The following is a 17223-nucleotide window of genomic DNA, read 5'->3' as shown; positions in this document are numbered from 1 at the left end:
ATCCCAGCTACTTGGAAGGCCATATGTAGGAGAATCTTGGTCTGAGGCTGACCCCAAGAAAAAAAATGAGACCCTATCTAAAAAAAGTAACCTACAGTAAAAGGTTTGGAAGTATTGCTAGTCAAATGGTAGAATACTAGCCTATCACATGCAAGCTCAAACTCCAGTACCTAAAAATAAAAGTGTTCACTTCAGAAGCACATATATGAAAATTGGAACCATACAGGTAAGAGTAGCATGGCCCACATGCAAGGTTGACATACAAACTCACGGGAAGTTCTGTATTTTTTTTAATATATGTACAATTGTAAAACTAATAAAGTAAATGACAGCCTATACTTCTAATTATACAGTCAAATTGCCAGGAATAACAGACTAAAGCAGTGAAATATTTTTGCTCTTTAAAAAATACAGATGCCATTGTGTATATGTACCCCATTTTCTTGATCCTCATCCACTGAGGGGCATCTGGGCTGATTCCATATCTTGGCTATGGTAAAGAAAGCTGCAATAAACATGACTGTAGTGGTAGCTTTAGTGTATCCTTGTTTGTGATATACTGGACAAATGTCCAGAAGTGGAATTGTTGGGTCACAGAATAGTTCTATGTTTAGTTTTTTGAGGACCCTACATACCACTTTCCAGAGTGGTTGTGGAAATGAATAGAATGCAAGCAATAATGTATTATATATGATGCAAAACTGAGAAAAATAAGAGAAAGGGTAGGTAGAAGGGCAAGGGGTGGGGAATGTTGAAGGGATGACACAGTTCAAGATCCACTGTATACATAAATCACTTGGTTAAATGGCAAAAATGCAATACATAACCTAAAAACTAAGAAAAGCAAGGGAAAGAGTGGGGTGGGAGGGGTAGGTGAGCGTGACTTTAATCAAGAAGCATTGTATTCATAAACTGCTCTGTTGAATGGCAACTCCTTTGTACAACTACCTAAAAGAAGTTTAAAAATATATACAGGGGCTGGGAAGGTGGCTAGGTGGTAAAGCGCATGCCTTGCATGCCAGAGGCCCTGGGTTCCATTCCTCAGCACCACATAAGCAAAAAGAAAAAAGCTGGAAGTGGCGCTGTGGCTCAAGTGGTAGAGCGCTAGCCTTGAGCCGAAGAGCTGAGGGACAGCGTTCAGAGTTCAGGCCCCATGACCGGACCCAAAAAAACAAACAAACAAATAAAAATATATACAGATGTCATCAGTAGTCTCTTAGAAGCATCTAATACTAATGGTGACTCAAGTCACGTTACTTCTTTGTGGTTCAAAATAATGTCATGAAGAGACCACTCAGTTATATCACAGTTTACAGAATCCAATACATGACACTTCTTGCTTTGCTGAAGAAATCTTTAGTGATGGGATTTGAATCTTACCTTAAATTTGAGCAAACCATCTTCTACAGAGATATTTGCTATGACCTCATCACAAATCAACTATGTATCTCTTTTACAATCAGATCACTGAGAGGCAATTAGTTTTTGAATATTTACTGACAACATAAAAAATAAGATGCAAGCCGGGCGCTGGTGGCTCACTCCTGTAATCCTAGCTACTCAGGAGGCTGAGATCTGAGGATCGCGGTTCAAAGCCAGCCGGGGCAAGAGAGACTGTGAGACTCCTATCTCCAATAAACCACCAGAAAACCAGAAGTGGCACTGTAGCTCAAGTGGTAGAGCACTCGCCTTGAGCTGAAGAGCTGAGGGACAGCGCCCAGGCCCAGAGTTCAAGCCCCACTACCGACAAAAAAAAAAAAAATAAGATGCAGATCTGAGGTATAGAAAAATACAGACAATATAAGGTAGCTAATTTCTGAAATTTAGAATTGGAGTATACATGGGAAAAATATCTGTCTGTCTTGTCATTTATTTATTTGTTTGTTTGTTTGTTTAGCCTCTTGAGTAGCTAGGATTACCGGCGTAAGCACTCCGCTTCAAATTTTTATATTTTATTACCTTTTAGTTGATCTACAAAGGAGTCGCCATTCAACAAATCAGTTTATAAGTATATAATGCATCTTGTCATCCCTTTCATCATTCTCCCACATCTCTCCCAACCCAACCTCTCCCCTGAGTTTTCATCATTTTGTAGGATATGCATTGAATATTATGACTGCATTCTCCCTGCCTCTTATCTTCATTTGTCTGCCCCCTCTATGGTCTCTTCACACTGAAGAAAAGTAATGCTATCAATTCATTCAGCCAATAATTCTAGTTTTTAATTCAAACTTGGTTAGGTGTGATTCATCTGTTATCTTCCCCAGCTTTATTGTGTTATAATTAATAATGAAAGAGTACAATATAATATGTAAAATAGGATGATTTGCTGTATGTATATACTATGATCATAATCAGGTCAGCTGACACATCTATCCCCTCACTTATGAACATTTAAGATCTACTGTCCTATCAGATATGAAATATATAGCATGCTACTGTCAATCAATACCATCATGCTGCTACATACCTTTTCTTTTCAGAGGACCAAGAACATTGGGCCTAATGCACTTGACTGGACTCTGACTTGCCCTGCTTTGACAAATAAACAGGATGATGTGATGTTAACTTCCAAGATACAAAATAAATAGCACTACAGCCTGCCAAATAAATAAACTTGATAGCCATATAAGCAGAAATGGAAAGTGCCTATTTTAGGCTGAGTAACTGAAATTCCAATAGATGATTTAATCAGAACTATAGCAACCAACAATAAAATGGCCATTAAAAAATCATTCAATAAGGGCTGGGAAGGTGGCTCAGTGGTAGAGTGCTTGCCTTGCATGCCTGAGGCCCTGGGTTCGATTCCTCAGCACCACATAAGCAAAAAGAAAAAAGCCGGAAATGGTGCTGTGGCTCAAGTGGTAGAGCGCTAGCCTTGAGCTGAAGAGCTGAGGGACAGTGCCCAGGCCCAGAGTTCAGGCCCCATGACTGGACCCCTCCCCCCACCAAAAAAAGAAAAAAAATCATTCAATAAGACAAACTACCTACAACAATATAAAAAAGATATTTTATTAGAAAATTATTTGGATCTTGACTGATCTATAATCTTAAATTTTTATTCTTTAAAATGGGTGCATTGTCTGGTGTGTGTGAGGTATGTAAGTATGTATATATATATCTCCTCTTCAAATATAAATGAGGAAGTGGAGCTGTAGCTCAAGTGGTAGAGCACTCGCCTTGAGCTGAAGAGCTGAGGGACAGCTCCCAGGCCCAGAGCTCAAGCCCCACATCCAACAAACAAAAAATGTACTAGGTGATGCCTTACTTTGGGGAGTATGGGAAGGGATGGGAAGGGGAAACAAAGAGGAGGCAACAATGCTTGATAAGAAATGTACTCGTTATCTTGCCCATGTAATTGTAACCCCTCTGTACAGTATTCTCACAATAAAAAAAAATATATATATATATATAAATGAGCACTAAGTCTCAAAATCCAAATGTGGCAAAATATTAATGACAGAATATAATTGGTACGCATGTTTGTTCACTATAAAGATTCGTTCGATTTTTCTGTATGATTGAAAATTCCCATAATGAAGTATTATGGAAAATTAGACCAAAAAATTGTATTTATCCTCAAGAGGATGAAGCAGAAGATTTCAAGTTCTAGGTTAGCCTGGGCTCTAGAGAGGGACACTTTCTCAAAACAGAATCAAACAGATAAAAAAAATTCAAATTCACTTACCTTGGAAATGGTCTTGGATTAGAAATGGGATTTGGCGGCAACCCACTGCTACTCACAAACATTTGTAAGGATGGTGAAAAGCACTGCTAAAAAACATATTTAATATTAAAGCAATTCTATTGTTCCAGTTTTCAAATGACAGAAATAGCATCCTTAGAATTACTTAGGTATATGTGTATGTGTGTCATATATATGTATATTTATATTTCTAAATTACTACCATAGATTTTTAGTGGTTTCTCAAGTCATTGGATGCTTTAAAACTGAGGTGACTTGTATATGCATGTTTTTGAGGGTAAATAGCTTAATATATAATAGACACCTAATATCATATCAATAATCTTACCTTTCCAAATCCTCTGGTGGGTGAAGGTGCTGGAGAAACAGGAGTGAAGTCGATTCTCTTTGGAGAATATAATTTCTCTTGCTTGTCAAAACCACTATCACCCTGTAAATATAAAGCATAATCAACTCATAACCATTCAGCACATCACAGCTCTTACACACTATTACAAAATACCTACATTTTAAATGTATAAATGAACAGATTCTGATACACTGCTGGAAAAGCAGAGTTCAAAAACAAGAACCAAGCTGGGCGCTGGTGGCTCACGCCTGTAATCCTAGCTACTCAGGAGGCTGAGATCTGAGGATCACGGTTCAAAGCCAGCCGGGGCAAGAGAGTCTTTGGGCTTCTTATCTCCAATAAACCACCAGAAAACCAGAAGTGGCGCTGTAGCTCAAGTGGTAGAGCGCTCGCCTTGAGCTGAAGAGCTGAGGGACAGCGCCCAAGCCCAGAGTTCAAGGCCCACGACCAACTAAAAAAAAAACAAGAACCAAAAAAGCCAGGCACTGGTGGCTCACGCCTGAAATCCTAGCTACTCAGGAGGCTGAGATCTGAGGATCACGATTCAAAGCCAGCCTGGGCAGGAAAGTCCATGAGACTCTTACCTCCAATAAACCACTAGAAAACCGGAAGTGGCACTGTGGCTCAAGCATGAGAGTGCTTGCCTTGACCTGAACTGCTGAAGGATAGTGCTCAAACCCAGAGTTCAAACCCCATGACTGGCCAAAAAAACAAACAAAAAGATTCAATTTGGAAGCAAAAAAGACAGAAGTATATAAAAGAATACAAAAAGCCCATGATTGATATAAGGATTCCTGGAAAATAAAACATAAGAAAATTTAAGAAAACTTTACCAGGCTCAAATTCTCATCCCATGACTGGCTTATCTGCATTGATGTTTGCATTTCCCTGAAAGAAAGAAAGAAAGCGAGAGAGAGACAGAGAGGCAGACAGACAGACAGACAGATGGGGGGGGGAGAAGGGCCATTAGTGTGTACAAATATGACATTTATTAGGTTAGGCCCTGCTTTTGTGACGCACTAACCTTTCATGTTCAATGTCTCTGTTCATCATATCCAGGCCTTCTTCCTACAAGAACAAACATATGGGCTAAAAACATAATTTTCATTCACAAGCCTTCTGTATCTCATCTGACATAATCACACAAGTGAGAAGAACAAACATACTAAGATTGTCAACTGTGTCAAATCAATATTTTAGCTGCACACTTGGAAGTGTAATGTCTGCAACTAACCAGAGTTGTATCCTGACTCATTTGGAGTATCTTAATCTTAAAAACCAAAATAAAAATGTAAAATGTTTTTAAGGCCATCAAATCTGAGGTAGTAGGGAAATTTTTCCTCTTTTGATTTTCTGCAGTCTGCTACGGGAATATGACTAGGTAAGGATGACAACAACTGAAGAAGAAAAGTAAACATTTACACTTTCTCAACCACAACGTAGCAATGTGATATCAGTTCTGGTGTAATCTCTTCCTAGATAATATTTCACATTCTTCTTAGAAATTTAGCTCTTTAAATCCCTGAACATTAATGCACTAGCGGCAGTACATTCATTTTTACATTCACTCTTTAGCAAGTACACCAGGTGTCCAACCTCAAAGCACCATCTGTCACTAGATAGGCACTGACTCTGAGCACTTTTCCTAAATGAATGCAGAACTGTGTACATTTAGGCAGTAAAACACTCTGGGCACTGGAAATATTCGCTTCCTCACTTATCTAAAATTAGTAACTATATGAAAAAGGAAAGGGAAAAAAAGACCACCAATGCTAACAACTTTTAGTTGTAATAATGCCAGCAGGTAAAGTCAGGCTAATAAGCCCAGCATAACATTTTGTTTATGAGTGATGTTCTTCAAAATAGCTTAAAATGACAATATAGACATTTTCTTCTCATACTCTGTATCAGCTCTAAGATTTCATCCTAATGTTATCATCACAAACCTTACAAGCAAAGGAAAAGAAATCCATGTGAGAAGGCAAGCAGTTATTAAAAACTAACTACTAGTCCCTGTATAACTAATAAAATAAAAAAATTAAAAGTAACTGTTGTCTCCTCCCTCCCCGGATAAGATCTTTCTCTCTTTTTTATATCAGTCCTGGGGTTTGAAGTCAGGGCCTAGGCTCTGTCCCTGAGCTTATTTTTGCTCAAGGCTAGTGCTCTACCCCTTGAACCATAGCTCCACTTCTGGCTTTTTGATGCTTAATAAGAGGTAAGAGTCTCACAGACGTTCATGCCTGGGCTGGCTTCAAACCATGATCCTCAGATCTCAATCTCCTGAGTAGCCACCAGCATCTGGCTAATCCTTTTTTAAAAACATGAAGCTGAAATGATTTGGTGGCTGAATTATGTTCCTTTAAAATAATGGTCTGGTTTCAAAATGTAAGCTACAACTGGTACCCACAGATCTTGCTAGGGTTTTTATAGCCATAATGTTAACTACTTGTATTTATTCCCAAAGAAATACTAATAAACTTACAATAGGACAAAACCTAATAAGACAATTATCCTATTTAAGAGGACCCGTGTTTAAAATTTTATAAATTCTAATGTAGTGGGCGGTGTAACCTAGAATTTTAAGTAAAATATAATTCAGGTAAAATTTTCAAAAGTTATCTCTGGCACGATTCATATGCCTTTAATACTCAGCCTTTTCTTTTACTTTTTTTCTCTAAGTAAAATCCTTTCCATTATGAAAACAATACATATTTACTAATGAACAATTAATGAAGACATAGAAAAACACTAAGCTAGCAGGCAAAGCAAGTAAGGCAAGGGGTTGCTTTAACAGGCTGAAGAGTCCTGGGCTAAAGAGTCCTGGGCTAAAGAATGGAAGAGTGTATGTATGTGTCAGAGAACTAACAATAGCCCAAAATCATCAGGAAAGCCAAAGTGAGGATGGTCATAAACTGCCTGTGGAAGATTCCAAAATTTAGATGGTATATCGATATAATACACACGTGTCAATTTTAGACAAAACTACTAGCTCACAAAGAATGATAGAGCACAACAAACCTGCGTCTAGAACCAGAAAACCAAAGTGACCTATCATCTATGGCCATAGCACCCTGAATATGCCCAATCTCATCTGCTCTTGAAGGAGTAATATATCAGCTGAAATAATAATAATAATAATCTTTAATAACAATAATAATCTTTAAAAGACAAGTAAGGGGTTTAAGGAGGTACAGGCCAACAGCATTCCATAAAACAAAGAGCTCAAGTAGGATAAGAAATGAACCCCTGATGACAGCAATTAAGTAAGCACTACTGACATTTCCAAGGACAGTTTTCAATGCACTTGTGGTAGAAGAACAAGATTAAAAATTGGCAAAGAATTACAAAACAAGGTATCAGAGGCAACTGAAACTAAATTATGCTTCAGAAAAGGTTGGAAACAGGATGGGACATGGCTCAAGTAGTATTGTCCCTAGCTAGCAAGAACAAAGCTCTGAATTCAAGCCCTGGTACTGCCAATAAAAATGTTAGAAAAAGGAATAGAAGGAAAGAAAGACATAAGAAAAATAAATTAGTTCATTTTCCTCATAGTATGCTTGTGATTTGGGAGAAGATGATAGAAGGGAAAGAGGAAGAGATCGAAGGCACAAGGCAGAGAGGAGATAATAGCTGACAAAATGATAGGGGAGTTAGAAAATGTATGAATCACAAGGGAGAAGAGCCATATGTGAAGACAAAGACATTGGAAGGAGAAGAAAGCTGACATTATACAAAATACATATCTATTTTCTCTGTGGAGTGAGAAAGGGTCATCAGTTTGAAGTGAAAATTGGTGAAATAAGACAGGAAGCTGGTAGGCTCTAAAACAAAAAAAAAAGATTTAGAAGATGATTTTGAACAGCATAGAGCCAGTGGCACCTTCAATCCCCCAAAAGAATTTATATTCTTCCTCCTCAAACAACCAATCCTCCCAATTTTTCTATTCTAATCAAGGCACTCTGGCCACCAAGAAACATAATTTTAGTCACTTGGCATTCTCCTCCCAGGTCATATATCTAATCAGTTGGCAAATTATGAAACTCCTATTTCCAATTGTTTCTCTTTTACTGTCCCCTCCTTACCTTCCATTGGCCAATGTTTTACTCTTTACAGATTACTATGGGGCACAGATAAGCCATTAGGACTTTTCAGTATACACTTATACAATGTAATTAATATGATGGCGTAGAAGCCTGTGAAAAGGAGACATGAGGATTAAAATGGGTTACAAGGGATGAGAAAGCAAGAAAGGAGTATGGGGGTGAAGATTGCATAAGGACCAATCAAGAACAGTGAATTACTACCACCCCCTTTTAGGACAGCCAGAACACAGGATGTTTGTCAAGGAGTAATGTGAGAAGAGCCTAGACCAGAGCTGATAAGAATCTTCGCATCTTATAAATGAGTTAAGTATGGTTATAGCTATTCTTATCAAGAACACAGCTGCATAACACGTAAAAACATTTTTCACATATCCAACAAAAAAGTAGTTTTATTTCCAAGCATCCTCAGGGAAGGAAGTGAAGCGAATCAAACCTCTAGATTGCTAGATAGCTAACATTTTCCCTTTATAAGTATTTTTAGACACTTCAGGTGGAAATTGAAAATGTGTTGTATTTTGCCCTTTCTCAGATTATACCAAAGAGAATAGCCCTGGAAGATCTTTATTGGAACTCAGCTCTGTTACTTACTATTGTATGAACCTAGGAATCAAAGCAAGTCACTTACGACTTCTGGGTCTTAGTTGCTGCTGTTTTTAATTGGAAAAAAAATTACCTTGTGTCTTGCTTCAGAGGGTTATAAGAATTAAATGAGTGAAAATACTTTGTTAACATGTAAACTGCCACACATATGTAGCTGTTACTAGAAATATGTAGCTGTTACTAGAACTCAGAGATCCTTAAGAACATGATTACCTATTGGATTTAGGGCATGCCTCAAATGGTAGCGCACTTGCTGTGCAAGTGCAAGGCTGAATTCAATCCCTAGTACCAAACCAAACCAAACAAACCAACAATAACACTATATGGTTATTATATGGGTCTATACCAGTGACATCCTTAGGGAACTATCAAAAAGCTTTTAGTCTTCTTACCAAACCATGAAGTACTGTTAAAAAAATCTATCTGCTTTTCAGCTTGTCTCTCTCCATCCTTATAACAAAAATTAGCATACCTTTAATCCAATATAACTTCAGATTTGCTGCTTAAACTGGTTTGGAAGCTTATTATAATTGTGCATAAACTTTAACCCTTATGCATGACTATGGAAATCTAGTTCTGTCAATCAGAAGTCTCTGGGATCACATATCAGATGTCTTCTGAAGCATTAAAGCTGATGGAGGACTGAGTTCCACATGTGATGTGCTACTATATCAAAACTTCTTCCTAATTTCTCCTACTCTAACTATCTAATGAGGTGATCCTCAACAGTGTTGTTTATGGAGGACAGTCACAATCAGTTACTCTCCTGAGACTACAAATGGAAGCATTTTAAAGGAGTCTATACTTTAGAAAAATCACCATTGTATGACAGATGAGTGTCAGAAACACTCTACTATCATTTAAGCATGTTTTCTATCCTAAATCAAGTAAAGACCCTCATTCTCAGCTATACATGAAAGTTAATCCTGACATTTTGCAACTGTGTTGCAAGCAGTGATAAATTAGGAACAATTTTTAAAACTGTAAAGCCTCACAGTAAAGACAACACAAATTTTTAACAAAGTTTCTTTTCTTTGTACAGAGTGGCCACCACAAAACTAGTAAAGAAGACAGGTGAAATAATTTTTTAAAAAACGGGCACAGCACATGATTTCCAGAAAGAACTATATTTGGAATTATTTTCTCTAATCTAAATCACTTCAGATACTTACTTTGATACTTACCAAACTGTGATGGCTCATAATTGTTGTGCTGTTCCTCCGAGTTCTAAATGCACAAGGTTGAAAAACCTCTGAAAGGTCACTGAAAAGTAAAAATGAAATGATCACTGTCTTTCTAAAGGAAGATATATTAGCATCATTTCTGTAATTAGAACCTTCAATGATTCCTCATTTTCTATAGAAAAGACATTCCTTACCGTCCTGGTGGCAGAGCTGGCTAACTAGTGTGCTGAGACACTGATCTCTAGTGGTTGGGGGGACAGTTCTGTGAGGTGTGGGGCGGAGCTCCAGACTGGTTCATTCCAGCTGCTTCAGGTCAGAGCTACATCCCTAAACCAGTTCCCATCAGATGTAAGTGGGTCATCTGTTTTACCCTAGAAGACCATGAATTCAGTTTTGGGTATGTTACACCTGAAGAGGGCTGAGGTCTTATCAGCACATCTCCCAAAAATGTTTCAAGCACCTGTTCTACCTCGGAATCTTGGCATTCAAATGAATAAAACACAATTGAGGGTTTTATTTATTTATTTGTTCATGTTGTCCCTTCTGCCTCAAATGCCCAACCTCCTACTACCATTTGTCTTGCACTCCTTTCACACTTATCCCAAAAGCCCTTCCTCCACAAAAGCAAGGCACAAACCTCTTCTCAGTGGCCAAAATTAATGTCTTCTCTTTTGAACCCAAAGAATCTATTGGGAGAAGATAAATTTCTTTAAACATCTAAAAATTAAAGAATATTTTAAAACACGGCCTTACTATGTTGCCCAGGCTGGTCTCAAGGTCCTGGACTCATGCATGCACCATCACACATGGCAAACACAGTCTTTTTGTTTGTATGTTTTTCTTTTGCAGAACAGGGATAGAACCTAAGGCTTTGAATATGTTAGGCAAGTCCTCTACTTCTGAGCTACCCAGAGCTTTCTGCATGCTAAGTACATATTCTACCACCAAGCTACACCTCCAGCCCCTACTTTGCCTTTCATTAAAGAAAAGTGCTGCCTAGCACTGCAACAAAGAGAAAAGAGAAAAAAAAAACTTTGCATGTGTCTTAAGCCTCTTAGTACAGAAGTGCTTTCTTCATCTTTGTATATCCCTGCAGTGCCTGTGCCCTTTATAAAAGCTCAAGAAGGTTTTTCAGAACTGACACAGCAATGATGGGGCACGTCTGTAATCTCAGCACTTGGAAGATTAAAAAAGGAGGATCACATGTTTGAGACCAGCCTGGGTTACAAAGAGAGATTTTTTTTTCCCTACCCCGCCCTTTAAAAATAATGTGAATTCTTGGGCTAAATGTAATTCTTGAGCTCCAAAGGACCGCTGAGATTCATGACTATTCCAACTGTTTTTTTTCAACTCTCAATTTTTCAGTGTGAAAACAAACTCAGGTTAAAGGAATCATTCATAAGCATAGTTAGTTGATGAAAACTGGGACTGGGCCTGGTCTCTTCACCCATTGTCTTTCACATTACCGTTCAAGGAGTTAAATAAATTGTGATTCACCCAACAGTATTTTATCTACAAGTGTCTAAATGCAGGTCAGTAGGATTGCCCAAGTCCGTAGAAAACGATTGTTTACTAAATTTTTTTAAGACAAGCAAAAACAGAGCAACTGATTATTAAAGTATCCAAAAAATGTAGAGCTAAGGACAGTATCAGTTAAATAAAGGCACTTCATCATTCCTTCATTTTCAAAATTCAATTTAATGAAAGAAAAAGCATTTTTCCCTAAAAATATGTACATTAACAGACATTATGATCAGTTCCTCTGACAAGGATTATATCTTTCTTGGTGTTCATAATGCTTGATCAATGTTTTTGGCTAACTATATTCTCATCCACTTTTGGGGGCTAATGCCATTTCTATGGGTCTCACAGATTACTTAAGATGAATTGTCTTATAAAACTGAAATGTAATAGGCATAAGAAGAGAGCCAACTTAACCTTCACTATCAGAAGATTTACTTTAAAATAGGCCCTGTGGTTTCTGATTTACACAAGACCCTGACACTAAAATTAAAGGGTCCATTCTTTCCATTGTTTGCTCAAACCTGTACTTTCAACTAACGTAAGTAAGCTACAGACCACCTTTAAGAAATTACTCTCTGAACTGCATTTTGGACAGTTTTATAATCTGAATAAAACATTGTGATAAATTCAAATCACTTACTATGAAGTGAATACACTATTTAATGACAAGTTCTTAGATAAACTGATTTATTAAAGCAAACCAAGGTTAATGCCAAAGTTCCTAAACTCAGCTTAGAAATAGCTGCTCTTAGAGCCAGGTGTCAAATTGCAAGCCTAGTTCCAGGGGCTTCAGTTTGACATTCCCTGATGTAAAATAGCCAGGACAAGCAACCTGTCAGAAGAGCCAAAAGCTTTCTGCAATATCTTTTAGAGTGGGGCAACATGGCCCCCAGGTTGGGGGTAGCTGGGCATTTCTCAGACATGGAGTTTGAGGTCAAACTTTCATGCCACCTTGGGACCCAAGTCGCTGTTAAGCAAACACGTCCCCCAATCCCTCCGTTTGGAGTCCAAAATGAACTAACACTTTAGGGAAGGAAGACTATTTTCATACGGGGTCAAGAAGCCTCTGAACCCCATACTCCATCCTTCCCAATCGTGCTCACCTGAGCTCATGGATCAGGGGAGCACTGGTGGATTTCCTCAGGGTGCCCCCATCAGATGTGTCAGGCTCAAAGTCCAGCTCCATTTGCTCCTGAGCCATGTCGGAGACTTGCATGAAGATAGGTACAGCGGGCAGTGCTCAGCTCCTGGTGCTTAAGCTATGGGTTCCCAAGACTCACTGCTGGACTGAGTTTCTAGGGACTGGAGACTGGGGGCGGGGGCTAAGGGGCGGAGACTCGGGCGGGGGGGGCGAGGGGCGGAGACAAATAAGAGGGAAGATAGGGGATGATGTGTGGGAGGGGAAACGGACAGTTTGTATTGGAGGGTGACAGAACGAACTAGAGGGTGGCGAAAAGGAGTGGAGGGAATACAAGATTAAGAGGAGGAACAATAAAGAGCAGAAGGAGGAAAGCTGTGGGAGGAGGGAAGGAGAATAGAAGTTCTGGAAAAGAATACACACAGGGACTGGAAAGAAGGATGGGGAGCGGGGACGAGGAAAAAGGAAGAAGGACAGAGGGAGAGGTGACACAGAGACTACGCAGTGACAGAACGCATGCTGCTGGCTTTCCCGCCGAAGACCTCAAGCCCGGGGCGGCTACAGTTGCCACAGCTGCCCGAGCACTAGCACCGTGGACGTGACTGTTGGGCAGGACCGGGCCACGAGGCACTGGCAGCTCCAGCCCCCCATGTTCGGGGGCTCACACCAGCCCCCCATACTCCAGGCACCGTCCGGGAGGCTCCTCAACCGGGGGAGCGCTGCTTCTCCCGTCCCTGCCCCCCTCGCGCCTCGAGGACTGGGGGAGGTGGTTCGGCCCCGCCGCCGCCGCCAAGATGCCTGCTCCCTCTCTCTTGTGCCCTAATGGCACGAGGGGACATGTAACGGCCAAAACCAAATTCTACAACGTCTCGTTTTTTCCGCCACCCACGCGTCAGAAACGGGAGCTTCCAGCGAGCCAGTTCCGCGTCCAGGCACCCGCCGTGCTCTGCGCAAGCGCCCGACGGTCGCTCCAATGGGCCAAGGAGCACAGAGCATGCGTAGTAGTGCTGTCCCGCCCTCCTCTAACGGAGAGAAGCGTTTCCAGGGAGGGGGTTTCTGGTGCTTTCCTCAATAGCATTGGCCTGGAAACCCTGGCGCCCTATTTCGAAAAGAGCCAATAGTTTGCAGACTGTAGCACCAGCTTTCAGGAGTTTGGACTCATATTTAAAGGAAAAAGAGAGAATGAGATTTCCACGTTACTTCATATCTAACTTATACACGTCAACAACTGTAATTCCTGCTTATTACTTAAATTTCTGTATTTTGTTTGTCTGGAGAGGCTGAATTCTTCAGATAATCCATTTGAATGCACTAATGACAAAGTGCACACACATCTACCACCGTGTGTGTGTGTGTGTGTGTGTGTAATGTAATATCTATAATATGCAATGTAATATATGTAATGTATAATGTAATATATATTTGTTTTCCTTCCTAGGGATTACAGAGATCCTACCAATGATGACTCGGTGCAAGGGAGACCTGAAATTAATCATTTTGCACCTGCATAGCACTTACTAGTGCTAGACTGTATTCTAACAACTGCAATAGAATTGACTTATTTAATCCTCACCAGCTAAAAGGTCCTAGGCCAAGGTCTGAGGTCCTGAAAGGCCATTATATTTTTTAAAATTATACATACTTGGAAAATATGGGAAATACAATAATTGTAAAAGTGGTTTCAAAATGTATGAACAGTAGTTTACCTGCCTCTTCAAATCAGTTGCCCTCTATTAAATTCACCACACCATCATACTAGTCTTTAATATGTATACTTTCCTGTTGTTATAAGAGAGTTTTTAAAGCACTATGGAATAATTTTCTTAAATCTGCTAGCTACATTAGAAACAGCAACTTTAGGATTTTTAAATATTTTAAAATTATGTTTAAGTACTTGTACACAGGAGTTTCAATTCACCATGTCATTTTGTAAACACAATGCATCTTGATCATTGTCATCCCTTTCATCATTTCTCCTCCATCATTCCCACCCTCTCTTCCATTGTTACCCCTTTCATCATTCCATTCTACGACATCACTCCCAACCCCACCCCAAATTGACCTGATTCCATTTTCACATATGTATATTCAAAATTATGACACTATTTCTCTCCATTCTTTGCCCCCCTACCTCACCCCCACAACACAAGTTCTAACCACCTCACCCCTCAAAAAACAAAAGTTCTAGCTTTCTGGTATTTATTATGCTAAACTGTAAGTTCATTAGGGGTTTTCTTTGTTTGGTTTTCTTTTGCAGGTACTGGGGGTCTTGAATTCAAGGCCTTGGCCTAGATTGCTCAACTTGCTCATGGCCCATACTCTACCACTTAAGCCACATCTCCAGCCTTCAACCTCTGGTACTGAAATTTTTTATCTCAGGATTACAACAACATCCACTTCCTTTGCTCAAAAAAAATTGTAAGTTCACAATAGTACTAAACAACCATTTGTTGTCCATATGTACAGCTGCTAAGACTGAGAAACCAATTGAGATGAATTTATTTCAGGAGCCTAACAGTTTTGGAGAAGCTCAAGAACTTAAGGAAAAGGTATTATTTTGACCACCATTTTGGCCATTGTTTCTAGCTTTGATTCACACCATTTTTGCATTCTTAAGTTTTCTTTACATTTCATGTAACTCTTTCAGTACATTTGGGTTACTTATGATTTATAGCCTGAAATTCAACTTGTATTTCACTTGGTCTTGTGGCAACTAAGGGTTGAAATGTGCCTTTAAAGTTGCTATGACATCTGGCAAACTAAAGCACTGATTATGACATACTTGTGGGACACTTTTTCAGGTTAGACTTCAGTAGACAGCAGACTGGGACAAGGCAAGAAGTAGAATAAGTTTTAAAGCTTAGGTCTAAGCAAACCACTAGTTCAAGACTATGCCCTGCTGTTATGGAATGGAAAAAACTGAACAAAACTGAAATACAGCCAGGTTGGTATAATAAGATAGAGATAGAAATAGTAGAGAAGTGAAGATCATTTTTCTCCAATATGTGTACCAATGTAGTGTATAGAGTGCTTTCTGATTTTGTTATATTTGTTCCTTTCGCTATTCTAACCTATGTATATACTCTTTTTTATTATTTTTTGTTGGTCATGGGACTTGAACTCTGAGCCTGGGCACTGTCCCTCAGCTCTTCAGCTCAAGGCTAGTGTTCTACCACTTCAGACACAGCACCACTTCCGGTTTTTCTGAGTCGTTTATTGGAGATAAGAGTCTCACAGCCTTTCCTGCCTGGGCTGGCCTTGAACAGTGATCCTCAGATCTCAGCTCCTGAGTAGCTAGGATTACAAGCGTGAGCCACTAGTACCCGGTTTATGTATATACTCTTAAGTGCTGTCTTCATTTCAACAGGTTTTGGGTTCCTGATTTGTTAACTGCTCTTTAGTCAAAGTAATATTAGAAATATATTGCCATCTCATATATTTACTCAGTTCATTTTACTTAGTTACACTGTTCTTGTTTTAATTATATCCATTTTCTTAGTATCTCTGTATTTGTATGTGCACATATCTATATATAAAATATATAATCTGCATTTTAATATTTTATATTATTTATAAATTATTTATATAATATATAATTTGTAATGCTTTGGCATTTTGACATTTTGTCTATTCAAAATATATTTAATAAACCTTATTACTTTCCAAGAATATTAAACTGTGAGAAATCAAGTGAGCAGGAGAATGTAGGTAAGAGTTCCTTGTTCATTGATTACTGTTATGTCATCCAGACAGTTTGGTTTTGACTCTTTGTGTATTTAGCCACTGCCTTTTATTTACTCTAACTTTACTCAACTTCTGGAATTATCTTTTATAAATTTTGCAGATGCCCTGGGATTTTAACAGTGATTTTCATATGGTGGCAGCAGCCTAGATTCTTCCAGTACCTAATTATTCACCATTAATCTCTGGATTTGTATGAACTGGAAAATAGTAGTAATTCATCTACTTTACAAGACAGCTATAAGGGAAAAATTATTTAAGCCTGCTCTTATTCATAAAATACTTTAATAAATGTTATTGAACACTTATGATTACAAAAATCACTTACTGAAATAGTCAAGGCACCTCATGTGTTTATTAAACAGAAAGGGGAAGGAGTCTTTGCTTTGCCATTTAATGGTTATAATGTGACTAATTCCTCTGAGCTTTGGTTTATTCCTTTGAAAATGGGTATTGTGATGTTTTCTATCCCACAGAATTATTGTAAGCATTAAGTGTGATCACAAATTTAAAGTCATTAGAACAGTACCAGGCAGTAAGTGCCCAATAAATGGTAGTTATTATCAACCTATCTTGCATCAGGATTGGAGACTCCATATCATCCTCATGTCTGGTATTTAGGTAATCTAATTCTGCCTAATATAATCAAGCTTTCCTTATTCTGTTCCCAGAGTGACTGAAGAACCAATTACTTGGATCTTATGTGGCTTAACTTGATGAACTGTGTCAAGATGACTCCATTATTTTAAACTGACCACTGATTAGCTGAGCAGTTGGTGAGTGTGCTAATTGAGATATAGAATAACATTGTATAAACTGAAAAGTGCTATAGCAATGGTATGACTATTATAATTTATAACTCATATTTCACTTGGTTC

General features: G+C 38.8%; 1 protein-coding gene across 5 annotated transcripts in view; it reads right to left on the bottom strand.

The window, feature by feature from the left end:
* The window catches only part of Fam122b (family with sequence similarity 122B), a 29848-nt gene extending 16325 nt beyond the window's left edge, over nucleotides 1-13523 (bottom strand). For 2 of the 5 annotated variants that reach the window (XM_013018038.1, XM_013018041.1), the window contains exons 1-7: nucleotides 12570-13523; nucleotides 9943-10021; nucleotides 5080-5123; nucleotides 4889-4943; nucleotides 4035-4136; nucleotides 3689-3774; nucleotides 2471-2532 (exon numbers count right to left, since the gene is read on the bottom strand). In XM_013018038.1, coding sequence (XP_012873492.1) covers nucleotides 2471-2532; nucleotides 3689-3774; nucleotides 4035-4136; nucleotides 4889-4943; nucleotides 5080-5123; nucleotides 9943-10021; nucleotides 12570-12682 — 541 coding nt within the window. In that variant the 5' untranslated portion in view covers nucleotides 12683-13523. Of the gene's footprint in view, nucleotides 1-2470; nucleotides 2536-3688; nucleotides 3775-4034; nucleotides 4137-4888; nucleotides 4944-5079; nucleotides 5124-9942; nucleotides 10022-12569 lie in introns of all 5 variants that reach the window. The other 3 variants (XM_013018037.1, XM_013018039.1, XM_013018040.1) reach the window with 3 other exon arrangements.
* Between the last annotated feature and the right edge of the window lie 3700 nt (nucleotides 13524-17223).

The sequence above is a fragment of the Dipodomys ordii genome, unplaced genomic scaffold (assembly GCF_000151885.1).
Source record: "Dipodomys ordii isolate 6190 unplaced genomic scaffold, Dord_2.0 Scaffold38, whole genome shotgun sequence".
Classification (NCBI taxonomy): Eukaryota; Metazoa; Chordata; class Mammalia; order Rodentia; family Heteromyidae; genus Dipodomys; species Dipodomys ordii.
The sequence above is the reverse complement of the archived record's forward strand: the minus strand, read 5'-3'. Positions and strand labels throughout refer to the sequence as shown.